Source organism: Panicum hallii, chromosome 4, assembly GCF_002211085.1.
Source record: "Panicum hallii strain FIL2 chromosome 4, PHallii_v3.1, whole genome shotgun sequence".
NCBI lineage: Eukaryota > Viridiplantae > Streptophyta > Magnoliopsida > Poales > Poaceae > Panicum > Panicum hallii.
Genome location: NC_038045.1, coordinates 44,511,937 through 44,535,019, shown reverse-complemented (window position 1 = coordinate 44,535,019; position 23,083 = coordinate 44,511,937). Strand labels below are relative to the sequence as shown.

The 23,083-nt window shown below is 43.3% G+C and overlaps 2 protein-coding genes and 1 pseudogene across 3 annotated transcripts; 2 read left to right on the top strand and 1 right to left on the bottom strand.

Moving 5' to 3' along the window:
• Positions 1 to 1,580: 1,580 nt before the first annotated feature.
• LOC112888726 (tRNA(adenine(34)) deaminase, chloroplastic) lies at positions 1,581 to 8,752 on the top strand. Its single transcript, XM_025955026.1, has 4 exons — positions 1,581 to 6,191; positions 6,284 to 6,371; positions 6,841 to 6,968; positions 8,146 to 8,752. Exons 1-4 carry the CDS (start codon positions 1,603 to 1,605, stop codon positions 8,417 to 8,419), a joined length of 5,079 nt encoding a protein of 1,692 aa, XP_025810811.1. The 5' UTR covers positions 1,581 to 1,602; the 3' UTR covers positions 8,420 to 8,752.
• A 462-nt stretch (positions 8,753 to 9,214) lies between these two features.
• On the bottom strand, positions 9,215 to 11,011 carry LOC112890526 (annotated as a pseudogene).
• Positions 11,012 to 14,396: 3,385 nt separating this feature from the next.
• LOC112889580 lies at positions 14,397 to 16,794 on the top strand. 2 transcript variants are annotated; one of them, XM_025956297.1, is made up of 7 exons: positions 14,397 to 14,505; positions 14,999 to 15,102; positions 15,226 to 15,489; positions 15,581 to 15,754; positions 15,842 to 15,948; positions 16,092 to 16,341; positions 16,429 to 16,794. In XM_025956297.1, exons 2-6 carry the CDS (start codon positions 15,049 to 15,051, stop codon positions 16,339 to 16,341), a joined length of 849 nt encoding a protein of 282 aa, XP_025812082.1. In that variant the 5' UTR covers positions 14,397 to 14,505; positions 14,999 to 15,048; the 3' UTR covers positions 16,429 to 16,794. The 2 variants fall into 2 exon arrangements, with proteins under 2 accessions (XP_025812082.1, XP_025812083.1); XM_025956298.1 differs by having other exon boundaries at positions 16,092 to 16,346.
• Positions 16,795 to 23,083: the final 6,289 nt, after the last annotated feature.

Below are 23,083 nucleotides of genomic sequence, written 5' to 3'. Positions count from 1 at the left end.
GATTCAAAGCTCGGGGGCTACGGGACACGTATCGTCAGCGACTTATTTTTCAAATATATTGGAAGATAAGGACAGAAGATTTAAGATTAAATTGACTCTCAGCCTGATTTTATAAGTCAACCTAAGGCTCAGGGGCTACATAGTGCGAGTTTAATCGCATCCCATATAAAAAGAAGATTTGACAACTACTCGGGGCATGAGCACCTCACAGCCTCAACACAGCCAAAGAAGTATTTGGATGACACCTTCGAGATGAAGTTCGGAGAACTCGAAGATGCCTTCAGAAGTACTCAGATGCCTGCAGTACTCGTCTACGAAGAGCTCGGAGGCTTGTCAGACCCGGATACACGGGACTGTGCACGTGGCGTACTTTTTCTAGGATACGGGATGGGACATGGCCCACGCTCTACATCAGTTGTAACTACTCGTAGTGCAGTAGAACTACTCATACAGTAGTGAAACTAGTCGGACACGGTAGGATACTACTCGAGAAGTACTCGGATAGGACTCCTACGGTTGTACCCGACTAGGACTTCCATGTAAACCTGTCCTCCGGACTATATAAGGGCGGCAAGAACCCCCTCCAAACAGAAGGAGATCACCCGATTACTACCTAAGAAAATATAAACCACACATAGGGTATTATGCTCTTGGTGGCCCCAACCCATCTAAATCTTGTGTTCCTTACACCTTCGAGTTCGTGATCTCGGCGACACCCTACCTACAAACTCACCACCTCGGGGGTGTCCCTCGGTGGGTGTGGCGGTAAAACACTGACAGCCGGCTGGTGGCCGGAGCGCGAGGGAGGTTGTCGTGGGAGAGCGGCATGTGTGGCAAGGGAGAAGGGGATAAGGAGGGGAGAGGATGTGAAGAAAAAATAAGAAGGAAAAATAGGAAAAAATAAGGGTAGTTTGGATATTTCATCTTTTAGAAAATATGAAGAAGCTATTTTGTTAAAAATTTTACAAAATGGTTTCAGCTCCACCAAACAAGTCGCTCCACCAGAAAAGCCAGAGCTGGAGCTGTTTTTCGAGAAGTCGCAGCCATGTCAAACGGGCCTTTCTTTCGAACCCACCTGTCGGCCCAAAGTACACACTTCAACCACTCCTCTCCACCGAGTCAAGCCATCTTCACACTCTCTCATTCCACTCCATCTGTTACTCTTTCCTTTTCAAGCTCAAAGAACATGCTATGGAGCATGAACCCTGGAACTTCTTCTCCACATTTTCTCATGTGTTTAGCTCAAGGAATCATGGAAGATCTTATGGAAGCACTACCTTCGTGCCATCAACCTTCTCCTCATCTTGGGTTGGACTTATTAAGAAGCTTCTCCAACGTCATCTTCTCCACCTCCTTTTCATCTCCTAACTTCCTATCAAGCACCATGGATGGAACATGAGCAAGGATCTTCACCAACACCGCTCCGCACCAACTTAGGGCTCTTCCTCATGTTAGGTTTATCAATTATCATGGCTAGTCTCTATTCCCCTGGTGGTAAGTTCTTTAAATCTCAGCATGCAAGAGTACGGTGATCACTCGAGCAGTCGAGCACGATAGTCTAGTCAAGTGGCAGTTCAGTTAGCTGTATAATTGAAGAAATCCATGGCTTTCAGATCCGACGACAGGGAGACATGCCTACTGCAGTGTGCACGCCACCCGAGGGCCCCACGGCGCCACGTCACGGACAATCCCGCGGCTCTCCCACACGGCACACACACTGCCAGCTGCATCCCACTCAAACCCCCCTCCGATACTCTCCGGCGGTTGCCGGAAGCACCAGGCCCGCCGGCGGGGACCGCCGCGAATCCCTTTCCAGCCGCCATGTTCAGCTCCTACTCCGCCGCCGCCTTCGCGCTGAGGGCAGCTAAGCCGTCCTTGCACGCCCATTCCTCCTACTCGTACTCCTACCTCCCCTCCCACCACTGCCACCGCGACGACGCCGACGAGCACCACCGCCGCCACCACCACGAGCTCCTCCAGCAGAGCCCGTACCTCGCCCCACGCATCCTGCTCGACGGCTGCCTGCTCCGCCACTCGGCCCACCTCCTGCTGCTCTCCGCGCGGCTCCGTCCCCCGCCGCCGACGCACCCGCATCCGCCCCGATGCTGCCGCCGGCGAGCGTCTGCGCGGTGCTGCTGCGTCGGCGGCGGCGTGAGGCCGGTGGCTGGACAAGTTTCGTGGCAGGTGGAGGCGCGCGGCTGCCGTTGCTGCGGCCGCGGCGCTGAGAGGCCGGATCTTGCGGCGGTTTGCCGGCGATTGGAGGCGGGCAGGTGCCTTTGCGGTGGCTCCGGAGGTGGGAGGTTGCTTGGAGCTGGCTGTGGACGGCGGGATGCACCGAGGTTGGTAGGGAGGGCGGTACGGCAGGAGGTGTGGGAGTACGAGGGGGGCGAGTGGCCGCGCAGGAGGTATTTGACGGAATGCCATGATGATTGGGAGGACGAAGAGGACTGTGATCGTGGTCAGTTGGAGGTTGTGCGTTTAGTTAGGAGGAGAAGGGAAGATGATGATGACGACGACGACGACGATGTCTGTCGATGTAGGGATTGTGGTAGGAGAAAGGGCCTGGGAAGCTATTACAGTGGTGAGGATGCGTACAGTGGCCGGCGGAGGGAGAGAAGGGATGTGGATGAGGACCGGCGCAGTTTCAGGGATTCTGACCGGAGGCGGCGGCAGCAGAGGGAGTACCATGATGACGAGGATGATCTTGACTTGAGGCAGCAGAGGCAGAGATGGGAAGGGAGAGATAAGAGGGATTTTGACTTCGATGATGCAGTAGACACGAGGAGTGTTCAAACTAGAAGGTACCGTGGTGATGGAAGGGAATATGACCAGAGAAGAGAAAGGAGAGACTTTGTCTCTGATGATATGGTTGATGTCAGGAGGGCTAGTCGGCGTGCTGAGGATGTACGGAAATCTGATCGGAGAAAAGTGAGTAGGAATTTTGAGATTGATGATAAGGTTGATGACTGGAGAGAAGGGAGGCGCTTTAGCAATGATGATTACAGACATGCTTCGCGGCACACGAGAAGTGAACATGCTGATGGAGAGGATGTTTCACTCATGAGATCACATCGTTGGAATAACGAAGAGATTGATTATGATGAGCAAGACCTTGCTGAGCGCAGGTACTACTCTGGAGGGAGGTCTCAGAAGTCTGCTAGAGCAACTTCATTCCATGAGGATGATTCAAACAGGGCTTCAAGTTTGAGAAGCACAGTTGAGGCAAGACGTGCAAGGCAAGAGGAGAATTCATCCTCAAGGGTGAGGTTGCATGACAATGTAGACCGGCGAACTGAGCAGACATATGAAGAGAGAAACCGACGGCATTCGGTAGGTCGGTCAAATGATGAGAGAGAGACATATGATTATGATGATGCACGGTTTGTCAGGATAACAGATGCTAGGACAGATACGCAAGATGTCAAGGTTATAACTGAGGATGATACTAACTTGACATCCAGTTCAAAGAACACATCCATTTTGAAACACAGTAGCAATGTAGATCAGCAAGCTACAGTACATAAGGATGAATCAAGGAAGAGCTCGCAGAAGATAATGGAGATATCAGAAGTCCAAGATTATCAAACTGAACGTGGTTCAAGCTCACAGAATTATCATCAGGAAGATAGAGGAAACTATATTGAGAATAGATCTTCTGTTCAAAATTCTGTGAAGATGGCTAGCGACAGTAGAAGACAAGTTGATCAGCACAATGAGGTGAACCAGAACTTGGTCTCACTCACTGAATCAAGTAAAAACTCAGAGAACCTCATAAATGTAACAACTGATAGCAGTCACAATGTCAGCAGGGCCTCTCACTCACAGAGAAATTATGATGAAGTAAACCAGACGGATATTGATGACAGATCTACTTCCTTACAGAATATAATTCACGTTACAAGAGATAAGAAGAGGATTGTGAACCAGCAAGTAATACATGAAACAGATATAGACGTACAGAATATTACACATGTTGATGTTTCGAAGATTCGGGCGAGTGATACTTCCACGTCTAGAAGTTCACAAAGTCACTCAGAAACTAAATCAGACGTGAACTCCACTTCCAATATGAGTTTCATTAATAGCACAAGGAGCCAGGAAAAGGAAGTGTACCAAAATAAGATCTCTGCTAGTAATACTGCCATGGTTAGGGGTTCACAAAGTCATTACGGTACTGGACTTTATGATCAGTTTCACTCAACGTCATCTTCTAATATTGCTGACAACAGAAAGGCAAGTCAAGAACAAGTTGAACTTAATATTGCTAGTAATGCTGTTGTAGCCAGCACTTCGGGCAGTCATCTCCAAACCAGAGTTGATGATCAGTTTCAGTCGACTTCAGATGTAAATACAATTGGCATTATGAAAGAACAAATTGATCCTGCTAAGATCCATTCTAGTGATGCTACAGTTGTTAGCAGTTCACAAGGTCTTGTGACTAGAAATGGCAATCAAGTTTGTAGGACATCAGCTGTACATTGGCCAAGGGAGAAACAAGGAAACAATGATCAGCAGATTACACAAGTTTCTAGTACAGAACGAAATGGTGAACTAGGAAGCAAATTTTCTGAAACCTCTCATGATTCAAGAGATAGGATGGTAAGATCAGAAGATACACATGAGAACATGGATTTGATCTGGCAGCAGGCAGACACCAGCGGGATCTCTGATGACAAAGACATCACTGGTTTGCTGTTAGAGAGCACTGAACAGGGATCATCTATGGTTACTGTGGATGTGGCACAAGGAGAAGCGATAATGGGAAGAAATGGACAAGAAGTAAGAACTGAAACTACTGCAGGAATTATTATGCCAAGTGGTTCAAGTTCTGGGCAGTCTGTCAAGGAAAGCATGCTAGAGTCAGCTGCTCGATTAGAGAAATCCTCTACCTTTCATGTTGGAAGGTTTGTTGATGAGCTTCAAAAGGGAGTCTCAGATGCAGACACTACTTCAACAAAGAGACATGAGAAATCCATAGTGGAAGGTACAACACGCTCTTCATCAAGGTCTAGAATGAAGGGACCAGCTGATGAGATGTGGGATGTCCATAGTACTACTTCTCAAGAGACCTTCAAGACGGCCAACAAGGAGGAAGGTTCATCAGCTGATGAGGCTACTAATTCGGCCTCCCAGACACCCAAAAATGAATCTGCTCTTGCTAGAAAAGTTCACAGGTCACTCTGGGCTTATGTTGCTGACATAATCCGTCTTGGATGGATTCAGCGTGGCGACTCTCATGATTCTAGTGACAAATCAATTAAAAAAAGTTCATCCAGTAATTCTCAGAGTACAGAGGGTTGGCTTTCTAGTCAGGAACGTGATACTGACAGCACAAGAAAGAAAAATAAAGCAAAAGATCAGCAGTTGATAATGTCACACAGTGGAGAATCAGAACCTGGAGTGGCTTCAAAGTCAAAGGAGGAATATTTTCACACTGATACACAGGGTCTGCAAATATCAGAAACTGTTATTGAACCTAAAGTACGTAGATCTGAGGGAGACTTGTTGGCTAGAAGTTCTAAGGATGATCTACATGTATCAGAGGAGAGAATAAAACAATCTGATGTGGGTGAATCACCCGAAGGAAATATCATAGATGATAGCACACCAACTTTGATAGATGTCACAAAAGGACATTTACCAGAACATAAAACTGCTACTTCATCTAGGATCACAACAAAGGGTTCTGGTGAGTTTAATACTGGTAAAGGAATGTTGGCTGACAACTCTTCTGTGAACATAAGTGCAATGGAAGCTGGTCGCAGTGGTGATGGAGCTGATTGGATATATGATCCTTCAAGTGCTATAACTCCTTATCGTCACCCTCAAACGCAAGCAGTAGTGCCACATGAAAGTACCTCAACTAGCATCCATGAACCACCAGCATTACCTGTGGGAGGTATAAGGTTTGAAGAGAAGAATGTTGTGCAAGAGGCTCCGGAAATTATTAAAACAGGGGGGAAAGACACGGAATTGAAGAGGAGGAATTTTCAAAGAAATAAACAGGTATTGAAGGAGACATTTGACGAATGGGAGGAAGCGTACCAGCGTGATGCTGAGCAGAGAAAGGCTGATGAGTTATTCATGAGGGAAGCTTTACTTGAAGCCCAGAGAGCTGCAGATATTTGGGAGGTACCTGTTGGAGCAGTGCTAGTACAAAACGGTGAAATTATTGCTCGTGGCTGTAATCTGTAAGTAATAGTATCATATTATATAACCAACCATAGGCTAAAAATTTGAAATATTCACTTTGCTAACTATTCTGTGCCCTCCTTGTCTTCAGAGTTGAAGATCTCAGGGATTCAACTGCACATGCTGAAATTGTTTGTATAAGAGAAGCTTCTAACAAACTCAAGACATGGCGCTTGGCGGTAATATTTCACATCCATAGCTTTCTGTTTTCTGACCGAGAAGCATAAAAAAATCCCCCTCATATTGAATCATTTCTATTTTATATAATATCTTTATTTGTCCTGGGAGATATCATCTCAAACTGGTTATGGCACTTGAGATGGATAGCCGTCTAATTGACAATACATAAATGCTTACATGCTATAGCTATTAGTTCATAGATTCGGGCTTCTCATATCCCTACGCTATGCTAAATGTGTGTTTCAGTTCTCATTATTTTAAAATTTTGAATCAGAAGGATTATTGCTTTTCGGCTGTCACAAGCACAGCACAAAATATCTTTCTTTGTGACATTTTTTGAAATAAAGACCCATTTTTAAATGCTGAACTTTGTGACTGCGAATGCACAGCAATTTTATGAATCCTTTTATGCATTTATGTGTGTATAAATTTGCTATTTTAGAAACCCCCTAATAAAAAATATTGCAGGATACAACACTTTACGTGACACTGGAACCTTGTGCCATGTGTGCTGGAGCTATTCTTCAAGCTAGAATCGACACTGTAGTATGGGGTGCCCCAAACAAGCTTCTTGGAGCCGATGGCAGCTGGGTTAGGTATATTATACCAGCATGAAAATTTTATACCAATCCATTATTGTAGCTTAGGATCTTTAATCTCTGGACTTTTCACACTTGAAGCACGGCTGCAGATTTTTTGGAGGTAATATGGTTGAAGCAATGCAGAATGCACCATTGTGACATATGGCTATATGTATGGAGTAGATAAACTATCGAAATAGTATTTTATTATAGAAACAATAAGAATACTGTCATAGGATAAGAATATTAATAGAGTTCTAACCTGCAAATAATGGCAGAGTTACACATGAGAGTTTTGATTCAAATTTGAATGACAATACTCTGAAAGCAATCATCATCAGGTACCTCCTCTTGCTTAAAACACCACAGATAAAAAATAATGACATAAGACCTTGCAAATCTCGTGTGGGACCTAGGTAAATCCAACCAACCAACTAATGTCATGCAAGAACAGAATGATTGATGTCATGGGGGAAAACTAGTTAGATCACTGCAGAAATTAGATATAGGGCCTGCTCATGGGCATGGCTGCTATTGCATGCTGTATATGCTGACTGCAACCAAGAGGCCTGGCCAATAACAGACTAGTGTCCTAGTTGAAAGGAGATGGAGTTGCCTCTTCCTTTTTCAACAACAATTAGCATCTGCAGCAAAGGTTAGCTTTTGTTCACTCAAATCTCTGTAAAAGACTGATCAAATTTTTGTTAGGTAGCATATATGGAAGTCAGTTAAAAATGGTGAAGCTGTGAAGCTTCCCTGATGCTGTTTGGTTTCATCTGTTTGGCCAACCCTTGGTAACCTCATGCAGTATCAATAGGAATTGAGAGTAAATTGTTTTTTTCTCACTTCCGTTAGCAATTTAGTACCAATTATATGCATTAGTAAAACAAAGCTCAAGAAAGGTACATTTGTTTATGAACAGTTGCAGGTTTGTCAATGATACTGCCACGCACTAGCTTAGCTGTTCATTGATATTATATGCCCCATGTTCAGACCAAATTTATTGATATTGTGTTTCTCACATTTGGATGAGACCTGTAGTTTTACACTCTAGTAGGAAACAAGGGTATTCCCAATTAAAATGTAGAGGTTTTTTCATATTTCATTTGCTTTTATTGAACCTACAATTTCCATTTATCAAGGTGAGGATGGAAAACTAAAAAAAATAACTGCTCTGACACTTGTTTTTCAGGTTGTTCCCTGGGGATGGACAAACAAGCACTCTGGATTCAGCAAACCAGAGCCAGGCCGCGGGGCCTATCCATCCTTTCCATCCAAAAATAACCATCAGACGTGGTGTGCTGTCGGCAGAGTGCTCGGAGATAATGCAACAGTTCTTCCAGCTAAGGCGGCGGAAGAAGCAGAAGGCGCAATCGCCACCTCGCGCCCACCACCAGGGGCACCACCATCCTGTCAAGTTCTTCAGCAAGATGCACCACATGTTTGGCACCATCTTCTGTCTGTAGTAGCTTTGCCTCTCTTTTTTTCAGTTTTCCGATTCTCCATATTACAAAAGTTTAGGGTTCATGTATTTCGTTCTGTGCGGTAAGTGGTTTCCACTGAGAGCTTGTGGGTATCAGTTTGTGTTGTGAGATAAGGAAACCATCATCAGCCGTTGTATTTCCTTGTGCTAATAAGGGCTGGAGCTGGTATTCCAATGTGCAGACACCAGGTGTGCTGGCTGCTGCACTTGTTGCATTTTCTTGCTCACGTTTCCCCTGCATGCCTGATGGCTGATGGTTGTCAGATTCCGTTACGGAATACGGTTGACGAAACAACGGGCGTAATCCCCAAGGCCAGTCGTGTCCCCAACAAACCCAGAAACCACACAATGTATATTCATGTGTTTCAATAACCAAGAGAGGAGTGAAGAGTGTTGCTACATTTTAGCTAGGCGGAGCCAGGACTTGGGAATTCTTATGCACATTATATGGTATGAGAAAAAGGAAACTACCGCCCTAGCTATAATTTCTAACCTTTTCTGATTACAAAGACTACAGACACACAAACCACACAATGAGAATAATTCGAGTGTGTGTATCATGTGGGAACACTTAATTAAGGTACTAATTTCACGGAATAGATTAATATTTTTGTGAGAAAAGGATTGAGTAATATATCATGGTAACATCAAGATTGTTCTGTGTACAGTCAAATCATTACACCACAATCGTTGCAAAAAGTATATTAAACCACAAAAACAATGAATTAGATACTGGAAGTATATCAATAAGCAACATGTGCAGATCATATCGATATGCCTATCTTCTTTGCAAGGATAGGACAATGACTGTGTACTTGGTCTTCTCCCTCTCCGGATACCCTGCTACCTTGCTTGCGAATTCTTTGAACAGGGCGTCAAGAATAGATTCACCGAAGTGGCTTACAAAGAGAGTTTCTATCACAGCCCTTAAGAACTTTGCGACGTTCACCCCACTCTGGATGCTATCTTGCACATTGTCATCTTCTGAGTCGTCACGTAAGGATCCCAGTTTGACTCAAATAGTTTAATTTCATTGATGTCAAACAGCCCAGTCTGCTTGACAGCGGCCTTCACTTCATCAGTGGACGCCCCATATATTGGTAGGTTGAAGGAGTTCAGCTTATCTTCCTCCATGAGGCCCTGTTACAAGATATATGAGACTGAACTTAGTTGCGTGATTTGGCTTTTTTTCATCAAAAGAAGTCATAGAATTTTACTGAACTTATTATAATTGTTTGCATTGGACTCCAAGAATAGTATTCATACAAATTTTTACATAATATATAAATACTATTTTTTGGTTGGATGGTGTAGTCGAAGTACATTTATAGCTTTCCTTGCAAAAAAGAAAAAAAAGAAGAAGTATATTTAATTTATAGTGGGTGTGTAGCGTTGGTGGATTGTTTGGTAGAAATGGAAGTGTAAGACCATCTTGTCCTCCAAATGCAACGCAAACTTTTGTAGTGAGTAGAAGTGTTTGCATTATAATCTATACCTTATCAACAAGAGATTGAAGAGATTGTGCGAGTAGTTCACAAAGATAATTCAAACTGTCACTGTATATACCCTCTTCCTTCCTCCCAAGAAAAGTCAGCACCATCTTGCCACCAATCCCCAGTTCATCATATCGCAGCTTAAGGAATAGCATCATGTCCTTCTGAAACTGCTCTTGGTATAGTTGCGCCACACAGGGTGGTGATGTAGCCTTTGCAATGTAAATGTTTCTCTTGTTTCCATCTAACCCATCAGGAAGCTGAATGGCGTATAGTGCCACTCTTTATTAGCACAATGATGATCAATCAAGAATATGTATAAAAAAATTAAATTATTAATTACTGATCTGAATTTCGTATTCTTATTTTTTTATCTGAGACAGCCAGTGGAGGCTATACGATGAGTGAAATAGATGAATGCTTTGGGAAGGGAAAAGCCTAGTGTAGTAGGACCCAGATAACCCAGCAATATAGAATGGCAACAGTTTTCTCCCTTATGATGTGTTGTAACTGAGTTGTTGAACTGTTCAACTGATTGGAAGATATGGTTAAAGTCATTGCCTCGTAGGTCATTGAGGAAGAATTGGATCCCCACCATATTATGGCCCCTACTTGCCTTGATCACCTCAGAGAGGAAGATGAGTGTGTTGTCACCTGAACCGCAGCCCAAGTCACAAACCACCAGATTTGGAGGGAGGAGAGCAGAGCATACTTGTCTCATAGCCTTCTCAAGCACTGGTTTAGTCTCAAGCAAAGCTTTTTGCTAGGGCACACATAAAAGTAAAAAAATGTAAAATGGAGAGTAATTTTGTTCACGCATGTTTGCTTAGAGAGAAAATAGGGAATTCTAGGTACATACTTGAAGTCTGGAGGTGGTGATGTAGCTGGTTTCTCCTCCTCCTCTCACCATGTGGAAGTCATGTAATAAAAAAATGCAAGTGGTTCGACGATCATTATATCTGTTGATACACTGCTGTCAATAAACCCCACTAACAAAATCCACAGTTGCTGTCCGGATCTTCTCTCTTCGGACCTGCGTGCTCGGCAGCGAGGGTTGGCATATAGTGGATGCATACGCCCATGTCGTCGGCTGCTATCGAGGCGTTGTCAGCTTGCATATAGTGGCATCGTCAGGATGAGTCATTCACTCATCTCGCAACAATATTCACGCCCAGCTCACAAAAATGCCGGGTGATGAAGAAGCAAAATGAGCCATAGAACCATGTCAAATAACTGCGGTTCTTGCCATGCATGCTACGTTCTAGTTGCAATTGCAAATTGCGACGTGCTTGTGCACTCATTGCCTGACGATCCAGGAGCATCGTGTGGACCAAAGCCAATTACAACCCTATTGAGACATAAAGAAAAAAAAATAGGGATCGGAATTTTGAAGATCTTGTCCTCCTCTAGATTTGAGCTTAAGCAAACGGCGGTATTAATAGCACATGACCTTTGTCTAAATGCCAAAAATAGACGACCGTGATGAGGATATGCTATATGTATGCCTATATGTCATGATCTAACGCAGCAAACGATTTTGTTCTCTAGCTATGGATAACAGAACACGATGGTGAGGACGGGAATGCTTCCAACCTGAAACTCTGCAAGGTAAATGCGTGAGATGGTCTCATGCATGCTCCCATCCCTGTTAACAAGCTAGAGAGTAGAGACCAGAAGACAGGCACCATACAGTTACTTCGTTTGCTTGCCAAAGCATCTTTCAAACATGGCTGCACGCCTTAAACACATTAACCTTTTCGTGTCATAGACTGAAATAGTGAGTTAGAAATCCTTGGATAACTCCTTGCACTTCTCTATTCGAGTGTACATTGGCTTCGTACATGAACTATTAAAACAGAGAAACTTCGCATGAGTGGCAGTCTAATCTTCAGATTGAGTGTCATTAATTAGTGCGCTTTTGTTTATCCTTTTAAGGTTGTGTGTATCCTAGTTATTAGAGGTCGGGAATATTTCAATATCTTGTATCATCTTGATGTAACAATCTTCAAATTCATAAAGTTTTCTTTATCAAAAAATGAGTTAGAAACTGCAGCGGTATTCTATTGACAATGCTTAGACCATTTGGATGAATTCAGCCGACGATTGTCTCTTTTTACCAAAGACTTAAGCAGTACAGTTTGAATTTGCAAAACTATAGCGACAGTTCCATACAAATGATTCATCCAACTCTTGGTGCCTGGCCCGGAGGGTCGGTTCTTATCTTCAACTCTTGGGGCTAGTTTGGGAGCTAATGCTTAATTATCCCGTGGAATAGAAGCCCCAGCGGGAATTTCATTGGCCAGGCGATTTCCAGGGCAGCACCCCTCCCCCCCCCCCCCCCCCCCACCCCCACCCCCACCCACCTAGCGGTTAATAAATTGAGAGCTGCTATCCGCTGTGCTACTAGTAAATTGGCAGATGCTAAATTTTACATGTTGTACACAGTAAATTGACAGTTGAGAATTCTACTACTTTTTTGGTAGCTACCAAATTTCATCATGTGTTCTGAATATTAAAACCAGCAATGCACACCATCAACGGCTAGAAATACACAAGAAATAATATCATGATCTGTAGTAACATTTTTGTAATAAATTACACAAATTTTCAAATTACCGTCCACAATTATGAGATAAATAGATGTAATTCCAACACAGAGGTAGGATAGCCTTCCACGAGCACCATGTCAATCCGGAGATAAACAACAAATCGGATGTTGATTTGTATCCACCTCAAGCCATCACTACTATAAATTGAGTCATTGCAAACGGCCTATCACTGCCGGTTCGAACCAAACCGGTGGTAATAGTCTATCACCGCCGGTTGAATAGGGAGAGAGTGAGGTGAGAGCTTAGGTGAGAGCTTGGGTGAAAGCCAAGCTAGGAGATGAGCCAGGTTCCCTCGGTCCTACTCTAACTCTGTAGCCACCTCGGAGGAATAAAGCTTTTCTAAGTAAGTTCCTCGTTTATCTTTAGTGTCTCGCTAGTTCTTCTCTTTATCTTATCTTCAGTAATTCATTTATTTACTTTCGTTGATCTGCGGGATTCCTCGTCTGCATGGTTAACAAGTTCTATCTATTTGGGGTTTCTTCTAATCTTAACGTGAGGCGAAAGTCAGTGACTCGATAGTTTAGGCGTGGTGCTTAGGCTTGGTCGGTTGCCTCGGGTTGTGTTCCACCCCATGGAATAGTGTGGTAGTCAGCCGGTGGTGATAGCCCTGTCTGTCCCTTGTAGTCCACCATGTTCGGATGTTTTATAGCAGTAGTAGCATGTTGCCGTTGGACTCCCTTCTCACCCATTTCTGCAATCCTTTCTCTTCTAGCCACCGAAGCAGATCAAGTTAGTGAGTAGCAAGCTATCTGGGTAACAAGTTGGCTAGCTGAAGCTAAGCCCTCTACCCTCTTGCCTCTTCTCCCCTGGTTGATGGGTTTGGTTGAATAGTTCTAGGTGTGGTCACGCTTATGGTTTCTTGAATTCGATATCCTAGGTAAACTCTCTGGTGAAAGCTACATCGATATTCGTACGCTTGCGGATTAGTTCGTATAGATCAAGGAGTGCCAACAATGACCAACCTCTAGAAATGGTCTTTTCAGGGGCAGTTTAGGGATGACCTGCCCCTGAAAATTGATTTCCAGAGGCGGGTTAGGCATGACCTGACCTTAAAGACATCCTTCCCGCCTAAAATTTTACTGATTTGAATTTAAATTTTCTAAATCTATTTCTTGTTACCTTTTAAAATTTTGTTTTCCACCAATTTTAACCTATCAAGCGCGCGATCAAATGCCATAGTGATAGACATGGAATATGTTTCATGAATATAAATAATTGCACATACAAAATTAAAAAGTTTAACTTTGAGAAAAGCTAAACGCAGCTATATTCTGGAACGGAGGGAGTAAGGCATTAAAGGTTTCAAAATTTGTAAATGTAAGGCATTCTAGGGTGTTTTGGAAACTAATTATTGCCAACCGGCCGTGAAATCAGCAAAATGACAACTGAACGAAGCATTAAATAGAGATACCTACGTTATTTTCTTATCTTCTTAATTTGTCATAAAAATGCTAGGATATCCTAAGTTGTACATGCTGTATAGCTGCATATGCATGCACGCATGTTGCTTTTGTCGAGCTAGTTTTACGGTTCCTAAAAACTCCGATAGTCCACAGCTACGCTCCACAGCTGCTGGTGGCCTGACGCTGCTGCAGTGCTGCGCCACAGGCCGGGCAACGGGACGAGCATGCACGCGTGCTCAACCGCCGTACGTTGTGACGCAGATCGCAGAGTGATAAGTTGATGGGCCGCATTCAAGTTACGATCGCCTCATGGGCCGGCCTTCAACAGAAAAAATCGAAACCGAAAAAAAAAAAGCGTGCACGGCGGAACATGAAGGGAAGTAGGCAACGGAACGGGAGCGAGAGTTTCCTGCTAATTGGGCTTTACTGGGCCTTAAAGATTTATGCCCTAATCACCTTCCACAAGATGGACCGTTCTCCTCTCTCTCTCTCTCTCTCGGCCGCCTTCTTTCCAAGCGGCGACGACAGGGGAGTGACGCCGCCCTTGCTTCGCCGGCCGACAAGGTACGTCCGCCCTTTCCCTTCCCTTCCCTTCCTTTTCTGCTGTGCGAAATCGAACACCCAAACCCCCTAACCTGTGCTATTTGTATTCGAATCTGACCGTGGATTTTTACCTACTAACCTCGATTTTTTTTGCAAAAATTATTGGGTGTACCCAATACTGGGTCCGCCGGTTTGAATGTATATTCGTATTCCCATCCTTGCTGTACCGTGGGAGGGTTTCTTATAGCACTTCGTTTCAAGTTCCAATTCATGCACGCACGCCCCTGCCCCATGATTTTTGCAAAATTTGGAGGAACATAACCATGCAGACCAAAATATTGCCAAGGGATGTGGTGGAAAATCGAACACGTCACGTTACATGTTAACGGAGTGAGATGTTTTGGCCAAGGATCATAATTGTCTGTGCAGGGAATTACAAGCCCATGCTCTGTAGTCTGTAGTCTGTACAACTTATTGCAGTTTTACATATGCTTACCGTCCTAGTTTGTTTCAGAGACATCTGACTTGAGAAGCTTCGGATTCTGGCATTCTGCTTCTCTCGCGATGAGAATCTCTGAGCGGCTGGGTAGCAGCGCCGTTGACATGCAAGTAGATCAGGTTCTCTTCCTTCATGCCTTCCTCAAATTTGGTTGTGCCTGTTCCTGTTTCCTTTTCTGAACAAATTTGTGGGACTAGTTTGGCTTCTCCTCTTCCATTAAGAATCGTAACTTGCGTATGCAGGGAGAGGAAAATGAAGATGGCGCACTTGATAAGACAGATGAGCAGCCAACTCAATGTTTGAAGCTCGAAATAAGCTACTCCTTTCTGACATCCATTGCGCTCATGCTGGCTTGGGACAGGAATGCTTTTCTTCAAAGCAAATATAATGATAGGATCAAATATGAGGAGCTCACAACTGCACAGAACCAGCATACGAGTGCCAAGAATTACAAAAAAATTTCAACTGAGCTGCCTCTTCTATCACTTACCATCGGCAACAAGAAGGTATATATGTTCAGAATATATTTCCTGTTTTGGCCATTTTTTCAAGATCAGTGTAATAATATGTACTTTTCATGTCCCTGAGCCTATGTAGTTCATTCGTACGGGTGATTGCAACATACTCGCTTCTTTCTGCTACGTAACACAGCTAATCGTGTGCAAGTTGTTCTATGAAAAGTTGACTAGAAGAGTTGATATCCCCTTCTCGGACATCACATCTCTTCTTGTCTGTTTTGACAATAGAGGATTTGATACCTTGAGAATAAAGGTGCGGATTTTTCTACCTGGAGAAAATTAATATTTATCCTCTTTCTTAGTGTCGATACATGAAGAACTTGATGAGTCAATCATGCAGGCGAGGTCTTCACTTGAATATTTCTCTGCTGATAAGCCACTTCCTGGAAAATTTACTAGCTGGAAAGTGGACGACTCCAAAGAAGATAACTGTTTTCCTGAATCAAAGTAACTGCTCAACTTTTACTTTCCCTATATTAACTCATTTCCTTTTTGCTAACAAGCATAGAAGATGGATTCATGGTACAGTAGTTGTTACAGACCCACTTCTCTTTTATGATTCTATTGTTTTTGTCTGAATCATATTTCAGATTTGTCTTCCTTGAGATAGAGAAGGGGAAGCTTGAAAAGGGCCTTGCAAAACTATTATATATTGATCCGAGATTACAACGTACAGTGGAATTTGCAAGAGCTTCTGGTGACCAACACATGTACCAAGGCCGTGTCCATGCTCACACACAGCAAACCAACATGTCTGCTCCTCAGCCGTTCCTATCTGTCAATGTGCTCCCTACATTGGAGGGAGAATGTAGGATGTTCTTATCACCTCTTCATTCATAGGTAAGGTAGCCATCTCACTGATTATATGCATCACTTTTTTTTTCTTTCCAACACCAGTTAACTCTTGATGTCATGCATAATTTGCAGGATCAGACCAGCTTGGGTGTATGATTCAATGAACATATCCTTGATTGTGAATGATACGATGAGATGATAATATGCTTCTGAGCACGTAGATAAGATGATGAAACTTTGGAAATGTGATATATATTCTTTTAGGTAGACTAGGAAATTTCAGTTTTGCATCTAGTGTATTGGATTCCATTATAGATGAACCGATGACTAATGCCAAGGAGATAAAAGAAACTTATTAGTAAATATGTCTTCTTAAACTTCAGCAGTGTTGTCAGCAAGATGCAACACCTTAAAACCTCATCTGGGTTGTCAGCTATACTTGTTCACAAAAATATTTACATCCTTGTATGTGATTGTATGGAGTGTCATAGTGGTGCCTATCATGCATGCCAGTGGAGCCATTCCATTGTATTTGAGCTAATATGCTGTTTTAGTTTATTGGAGGGGAATTATGGCCCTGTTTGGCACAGCTGAAACTTGTTCAGAAGCCAGCTGGTGGCTACCTGGCCAGAGAAGCAGCTTGTTAAAGAAGCAGCTGGTCACAGAAGTTAAATGTTTGGCAGACTACTTATTGAATGGGCTGAAATCCTGTCAGAAGTGAGAAATGACTGAAATACCCTTACTGTTTACTGAATACATGTATTTCTTATGTACGGATATATATTTATTTATTTTTACAATAGGGGGCGGGAAGTGGAAGAAATACATACTGCAGGGGGCGGCGCGGGGGGGGGGGGGGGGGGGGCGGTGCGGGCCGGCGTGGGGGGCGGTGCGGGCCCGGTGCAGGGGGCGGCGCAGGCCCGGCGCAGGGGGGCATGCAGGGGGCGGGCAGGGGGCGGCCCGCCGGGCGGCGCAGGGGGGCGGCGTAGGCCCGGCGTAGGGGTGGCGGGGGGGGGGGTGCGCAGGGAGGCGGCGCAGGCCCGACGCAGGGGGGTGGCGCAGGCCGGCGCGGGGGGCGGCGCGGGGCGGCGCAGGGGGCGGGCAGGGGTGGCGCGGGGGGGGGGGGGGCGGCGCAGGGGTGGCGCGGGGTTCGGCGCAGGCCCGGCGCAGGGGGGCGGCGCGGGCCGGCGCGGGGGGCGGCGCAGGGGGCGGCCGGGAACTCGCTGGAGGCCGGCGCGGGGAAGAGAGACGGGTGGAGAGCGAGTTAGACCGCATAAGCTGCAAAAGCTGGTCCGCTCCCGCTGCTCGTTCCACGCGCATTTCCTGAAGGACGTCCGCAAGCTCTGGTGGGGGAAGCGATAAAGAAGCGGACCGTTTGGCCAGCCCACGGCTTAAAATTGCTCAGAAGCTGGTTCATAAGCTGTCCCACACAGGCCCTATGTATTGTGATCCACTGGACATGTTCTGTTTCTTACAGGAGCATATCAGCATAAACTGTCTGTTACCCATACGGAACAAGGGTTTGCATGTCAGGCTGTCAGCTAATGAAGTCATTTTTATGATCGCTCTGTTGCCATGCAAAGTCTGCATGGCCTGTTTACGGAATGCGCGTTCCTGGTTTGCAGAATGCATGTCTTCAGTTTGTGATACAATCTGGTTGGTCCCGTGTTTTCTGTTTGAGAGCATTAATGTCAAATGATTTTCCAGAACATATGTCCCTCAGATTATGGTTTTTTCTGCCATCTGCTGCTCACGCTGGCATGATTATGGCTTCCTCTCATTTGGGGTACCCTCAGTATTTGGGTATCCAAAGTGGATAGGAAGGAACAAATCTCTCTTCCGCTCAGCTGCTTCCTCTGCTCTGCATATTTGATTAAGATTGGTTTTCCCAGTTAGGAAAACAGTAAAACAGAAAGGCCACATTACACGGTGTTGCAAATACCCTGCTATTTTTCTTTTTGTTGTTGCTGCTTTTTTTTTTGGTCTCTCCTCATCAATTTTGTTTCTGACCCGCCTCATTTCCTCATAAATAAAATGCCCAGTTCGGAAGTCAAGGATGCGCACCCAAAGATCCAAGTTTGTCTTAGCGACTTGGCTGCCATGATCCATGAAATCGACCTCTCACGTTATGTGGATGCAGTCACATTTGGAGGCCGTCACTGCTGATCGGCCGGAGGATCTCCTCCCTAAAAGAGAACTAAACAGGACTTGCTGCTTCTAGATCTTGGCCTTATGAACCATTAACCAGATAATCCCACTGAATGCATTTTGCATTGCATCTATTGCCTCCCATGCATGCATTTTGCAGGTTCGTTCAAGTCTACAAATTTTGTCCAAGGTTCACTCGACATGGAAATGTGCAACAGCATGTCTTATTGTCCGGGAGTATATTTGTGAGAACCTCTCAAATACAAAGATTAAACACGTACTATGAAAAAAAGTAATATCTTGCACCCAAATTGTTGCCCATTATTGCAGAATAACTTATCACTTCGATAATTCTCGAATCAGGAATTACTTGTCATGCCTGCTTGCCTTATATGTTTCCTTCCACTTTCGTGGCACGCCCAAAATTTCCTGTGTTTCTTATCACTGCAGAACTAAATAGATACTCAATGTTATCAAGAATAGAATAAATATAGTTTATTTTTCAGTATATTACTATCAAAGTATGCTGAATTTGCTGCTTTTCTGAAATGAAAGGAACTCGAATAAATGTACGCTGAAAACATGATATATTATTGTAAAAGTTGCTGACAAAAGAAGAGCCAAGCTGGTTCATTGCATCGCATGGAGCATAGACACTGGCGAGCGAGTCACGGCCAAAAGTATTGTCACAATTTGGGGGATGTTTGGATCCTAAGCACTAAAGTTTAAACCTGTCACATCAGATGTTAATTAGGAGGACCAAATATGAGTTAATTATAAAACTAATTATAAAACTCCAGGCTAATTCGTGAGACGAATATATTAAGTCTAATTAATTCATCATTAGCATATATTTACTGTAGCATCACATTATCAAATCATGGACTAATTAGGCTTAATAGATTCATCTCGCAAATTAGCCCGGGGGCTATGCAATTAATTTTTTCATTAGTCTACGCTTAATACTTCTAATTCGTATCCAAACATCCGATGAACATGGTTTAGCCCTCCTAGAACCAAACACCCTCAAGCTTCACTTGTTGGCTGGCATGGCTTTCTACAAGTATGCTTCAAATTTATCTAGACCAACTATATGAGGGTTAAAATACTGAGGAATGTGAATTGTGTAGAACCAAGTTACCAGACGTCTGGGTTTATTCAGATTTATATCTGTTAGTTTAGCTTGATCAGAATTACAATCTTCATTGATTAGGTGGCAAACCAGGACTTATGAACAGATTCTGCAGCAGTGGATATCCAAATTCTTATCAACTCTTCCAGTACCGCAATATTTAGCACATGTTCGATGCGCACCGGTGGAAATGGCTTAAGAACCTACGTACAGTATAAAATAAGAAATCTCGACAATTATTCATTTCATGTTCACTACAAATTTGGGATCATTCTCGGCATATTACCTATGCTCTTGCACTTACAGTATTGGTCTGCACAGGATTTGAAAAGCGTATCTCCTTTATGGCGAGTGGTTGGGCACAAATCATCTTATCCTTCATAGGTTCATGTTGAATATCTCTTTGCCAAATATATTTATTTCTGAAAAATAAAATAGAAAAGTAGGAATTTTTTGTCAGCATTCAGCAGTCAAACTGCAGAAAGGAAATATGGTTTATTCTTTGGCATATTAAGGTCATCACTGTATTCAAATTGTCATGTCGATAGAACAGATTATTTATCTGATGAGCTGATCAGAGTTCAAATTGACTATGCCATTCTGATAAATGTGCTGTATATATATGCCATTCTGATAAATCATGTCTTTGCAGTTTGCACTTCAACTAAATCAAAACTTCCCATTCATTATTTGAAGTACTATGGAAAGATTCAGAGAACAATAGATCCGTTTATACTCAGTATATTACACCTGATCTTGTAATCTCGTTGGCATCTTCAGCAGGGAACAAATGCAGCATGGAGAATTACCGGCAGCTCACGTGGAGCACCAAACCACCTATCAGCAGCTAATGGTGTTCATGACAGGAAGCTGCCCATGGAGGTTCTGGAAGAATAGATGCAGTACATGATATCCACTGATCGAAGGTTCTTAATAGTACATCATCTAATAGCATCTGATGAGATGCAATTGATGATGTGTATCCAACTATCAGCAAGAGTAAGGTGCAATCTTCAAAGGAACTGATTCTTGCATGTAGTGGTCCTCAAAAGAATTTGCTTCTCAGTACTATATGTCTATGTGTAATAGAGCTTGTAAGTTGTAAGACAGGAGATTAAGATGAGATAAAGAAATGAAAAATACTGATGTCACTTTCTTGGCTGTTTCAAGTAGTACTGCTACATTTTTCTCAGTACAAGACAATGTCAGAATCCGAAACGATTTTGGGAATCCTATACCGCAACAACATGGACGATGAATTCATGGTGACCAGGTGTTTGTGCTGGCTGACAATTGGCAATATATTAAGCGGTGCCGAATAGCCAAGGAAGCTGAGGAACATATTGCCGACCAATTTTGATACCCATATGCAGGCATATCGGTTTGCATCAGGTAAAGTGGCATTTTGGAAGAACAAATCAGATATGCTGCCTATTAGGACAACACTAACGAAAGAAAGCTACTGATTTGCTTTCTACTTTCTTATCTTGAAATTTTTCGTGGATATCATCAGATTTTCATACCAAATAGTAGGCAGAGATTGATTGACCTTAATTTTAAATTCATCAATTAAAATAATTTATTTACACAAAAGTACTCCATTTTCTTGTTTTCGTATCAGATTCCATCTCGTCAATCCACGAAAATGATCCATCGGAACTCTTATTTTTGCAGAATGATATACAGTTAAAGTGTCTCTCTTCTTCATGAACTAAGGTGACATGATAAAAGAAATATCTGGTACAAAGTGGACAAAGGAGACGATGCGCCGCATCGTTCACCATCATTTGAGCTCAACTCTGAAAACCTGACACTTTGTAGAAAGGAAAAGTGGCTACACATCAACAGGTTAGTGATGTCATAGTTTACCACCAAAATGTCTGAAGAGCATGGACTAGCTGGCTAGCAGCTACTTGTCATGGGTGGGAAATGCAGCATAGCTGAAACATGTCAGTTCTAATCACTTGAAGCACAAACTGCAAGGATGTCAAAGGCCTTACAATGTCAAGAATTTCATCAGTGGAAAAGATAGCATTACCATGAAAGTAGAGTTTCCCATACCTTAAACCAAATTAGACCCGTGCATATAAGAGAGAACAAAAGGTGAAAAACTGTAAAATCCATATTTTCACAGCAGAATATTGCACCACAACATTAAAGAATTAGTTGACATATTTGCTGGCCCTCTGATCTTCATCAAGGAAACAAGAATCTCTGGCACAAAAAGTAGAGTTGCACATGGCCTTAAACAAGAATATCTTGCAGGTGTATAAAGATGAGATAGCAACCAAATCCATGATATGTTCTTTTGCAGGGTGTAGTGGGGAGAACAAAAGGCATGCCATAGGACTCAGTCCAGCAACAACAATTCAGTAGAGACTTGTATAGATAGCTCAAGGGACTGATTGGGTCATATCACTCATAGCTTGTCTGAACGGATACAATGGCATCCTGTTTGCTTCCATGTTATATCGTTGAATTTTCTCCCAACTAAAAATTTGTGTTAATCAGAAATAATTTATGAGCTACCTTCAGGTTAAAGATGCATTGTCCTTGTGACTGACTATCACTTTACTAAGAGAATATGACTACTCTGAGATCACTATAAGTCGCACTAATCATCTTTGTTCTAAAAAGATTTACCAACAACTTTTGGTACATGATCGAATTTTTGTCATGTCTCAATGTACTACATTTGCGGAAATATATTGATCTTGTCAAGGACTCCCAGAAATTTAATGAATCAAAGTCATACAGTAACATGTCATAATTTCCCTTTTAGCTGACAACCACTTCTCAGTGGAAACCAAAAAATCTAGTCGTTTTATAGATTGCAATTCAGACATATCTAGCCAATCAAGATGTCATTCCTGATGGTTGCCATGTTAACCATTGAGGTGCACCCCTTTTTGCTGCGCGGGCACCTCTCCATGAAGCACCGGAATATCCCATCAAATATTCTCCAGAGAGGTGTCACATTGATCTAAAGTTTAAAAGAGCTCTCTATGGTCTACGGGCTCAATGAATTAGATCCTAAGATTTGCACTGCTTTGCTTTCCCTGTCACTAGTGTAGGCTATATGAATGCATGTAGCTTGATGATATCTTGATGCTGACAGGATTCATTAAGAGAGCACTTAATTGGTCTCTGAGGGCTAGCAGTCCAAAAGCTTTTTCAAACATCCTTTATTAAGCCCCCTTTGCGAAACATCCTTTATCAAGTGCTTTTCCTCATAAAAGAAAATTAGCCAGCTGTTACCGCATCATTGGCAATGCAGTTTACAATAGAGAGGCCTGAAAATTTAAAAGTTGACCAGTAGAACCTGCAGTTTCACCTGCACTTGAAAAAGGAGGACAATGGTTTGCATTGCTGGATCACAAGATAGGCTGTGCCAACCCTTCTTTCCATAACTGGCTTTTACTTGTTACTGGACTGCACTCTCGGCTGCTACTGCAAGATCGCAACGTCTGGACTTGTTGTGATTTGATACAATGTAGATTTTTGCTA

Coding starts and splice junctions, on each gene's coding strand:
- LOC112888726 (XM_025955026.1), top strand. CDS start 1,603: ATGGCTTTCAGATCCGACGACAGGGAGACATGCCTACTGCAGTGTGCA. Junction 6,192..6,283: donor ATTGCTCGTGGCTGTAATCT/GTAAGTAATAGT, acceptor CCTTGTCTTCAG/AGTTGAAGATCTCAGGGATT. Junction 6,969..8,145: donor GCCGATGGCAGCTGGGTTAG/GTATATTATACC, acceptor CTTGTTTTTCAG/GTTGTTCCCTGGGGATGGAC.
- LOC112889580 (XM_025956297.1), top strand. CDS start 15,049: ATGAGAATCTCTGAGCGGCTGGGTAGCAGCGCCGTTGACATGCAAGTA. Junction 15,103..15,225: donor TTGACATGCAAGTAGATCAG/GTTCTCTTCCTT, acceptor TTGCGTATGCAG/GGAGAGGAAAATGAAGATGG. Junction 15,755..15,841: donor TTGATACCTTGAGAATAAAG/GTGCGGATTTTT, acceptor TCAATCATGCAG/GCGAGGTCTTCACTTGAATA.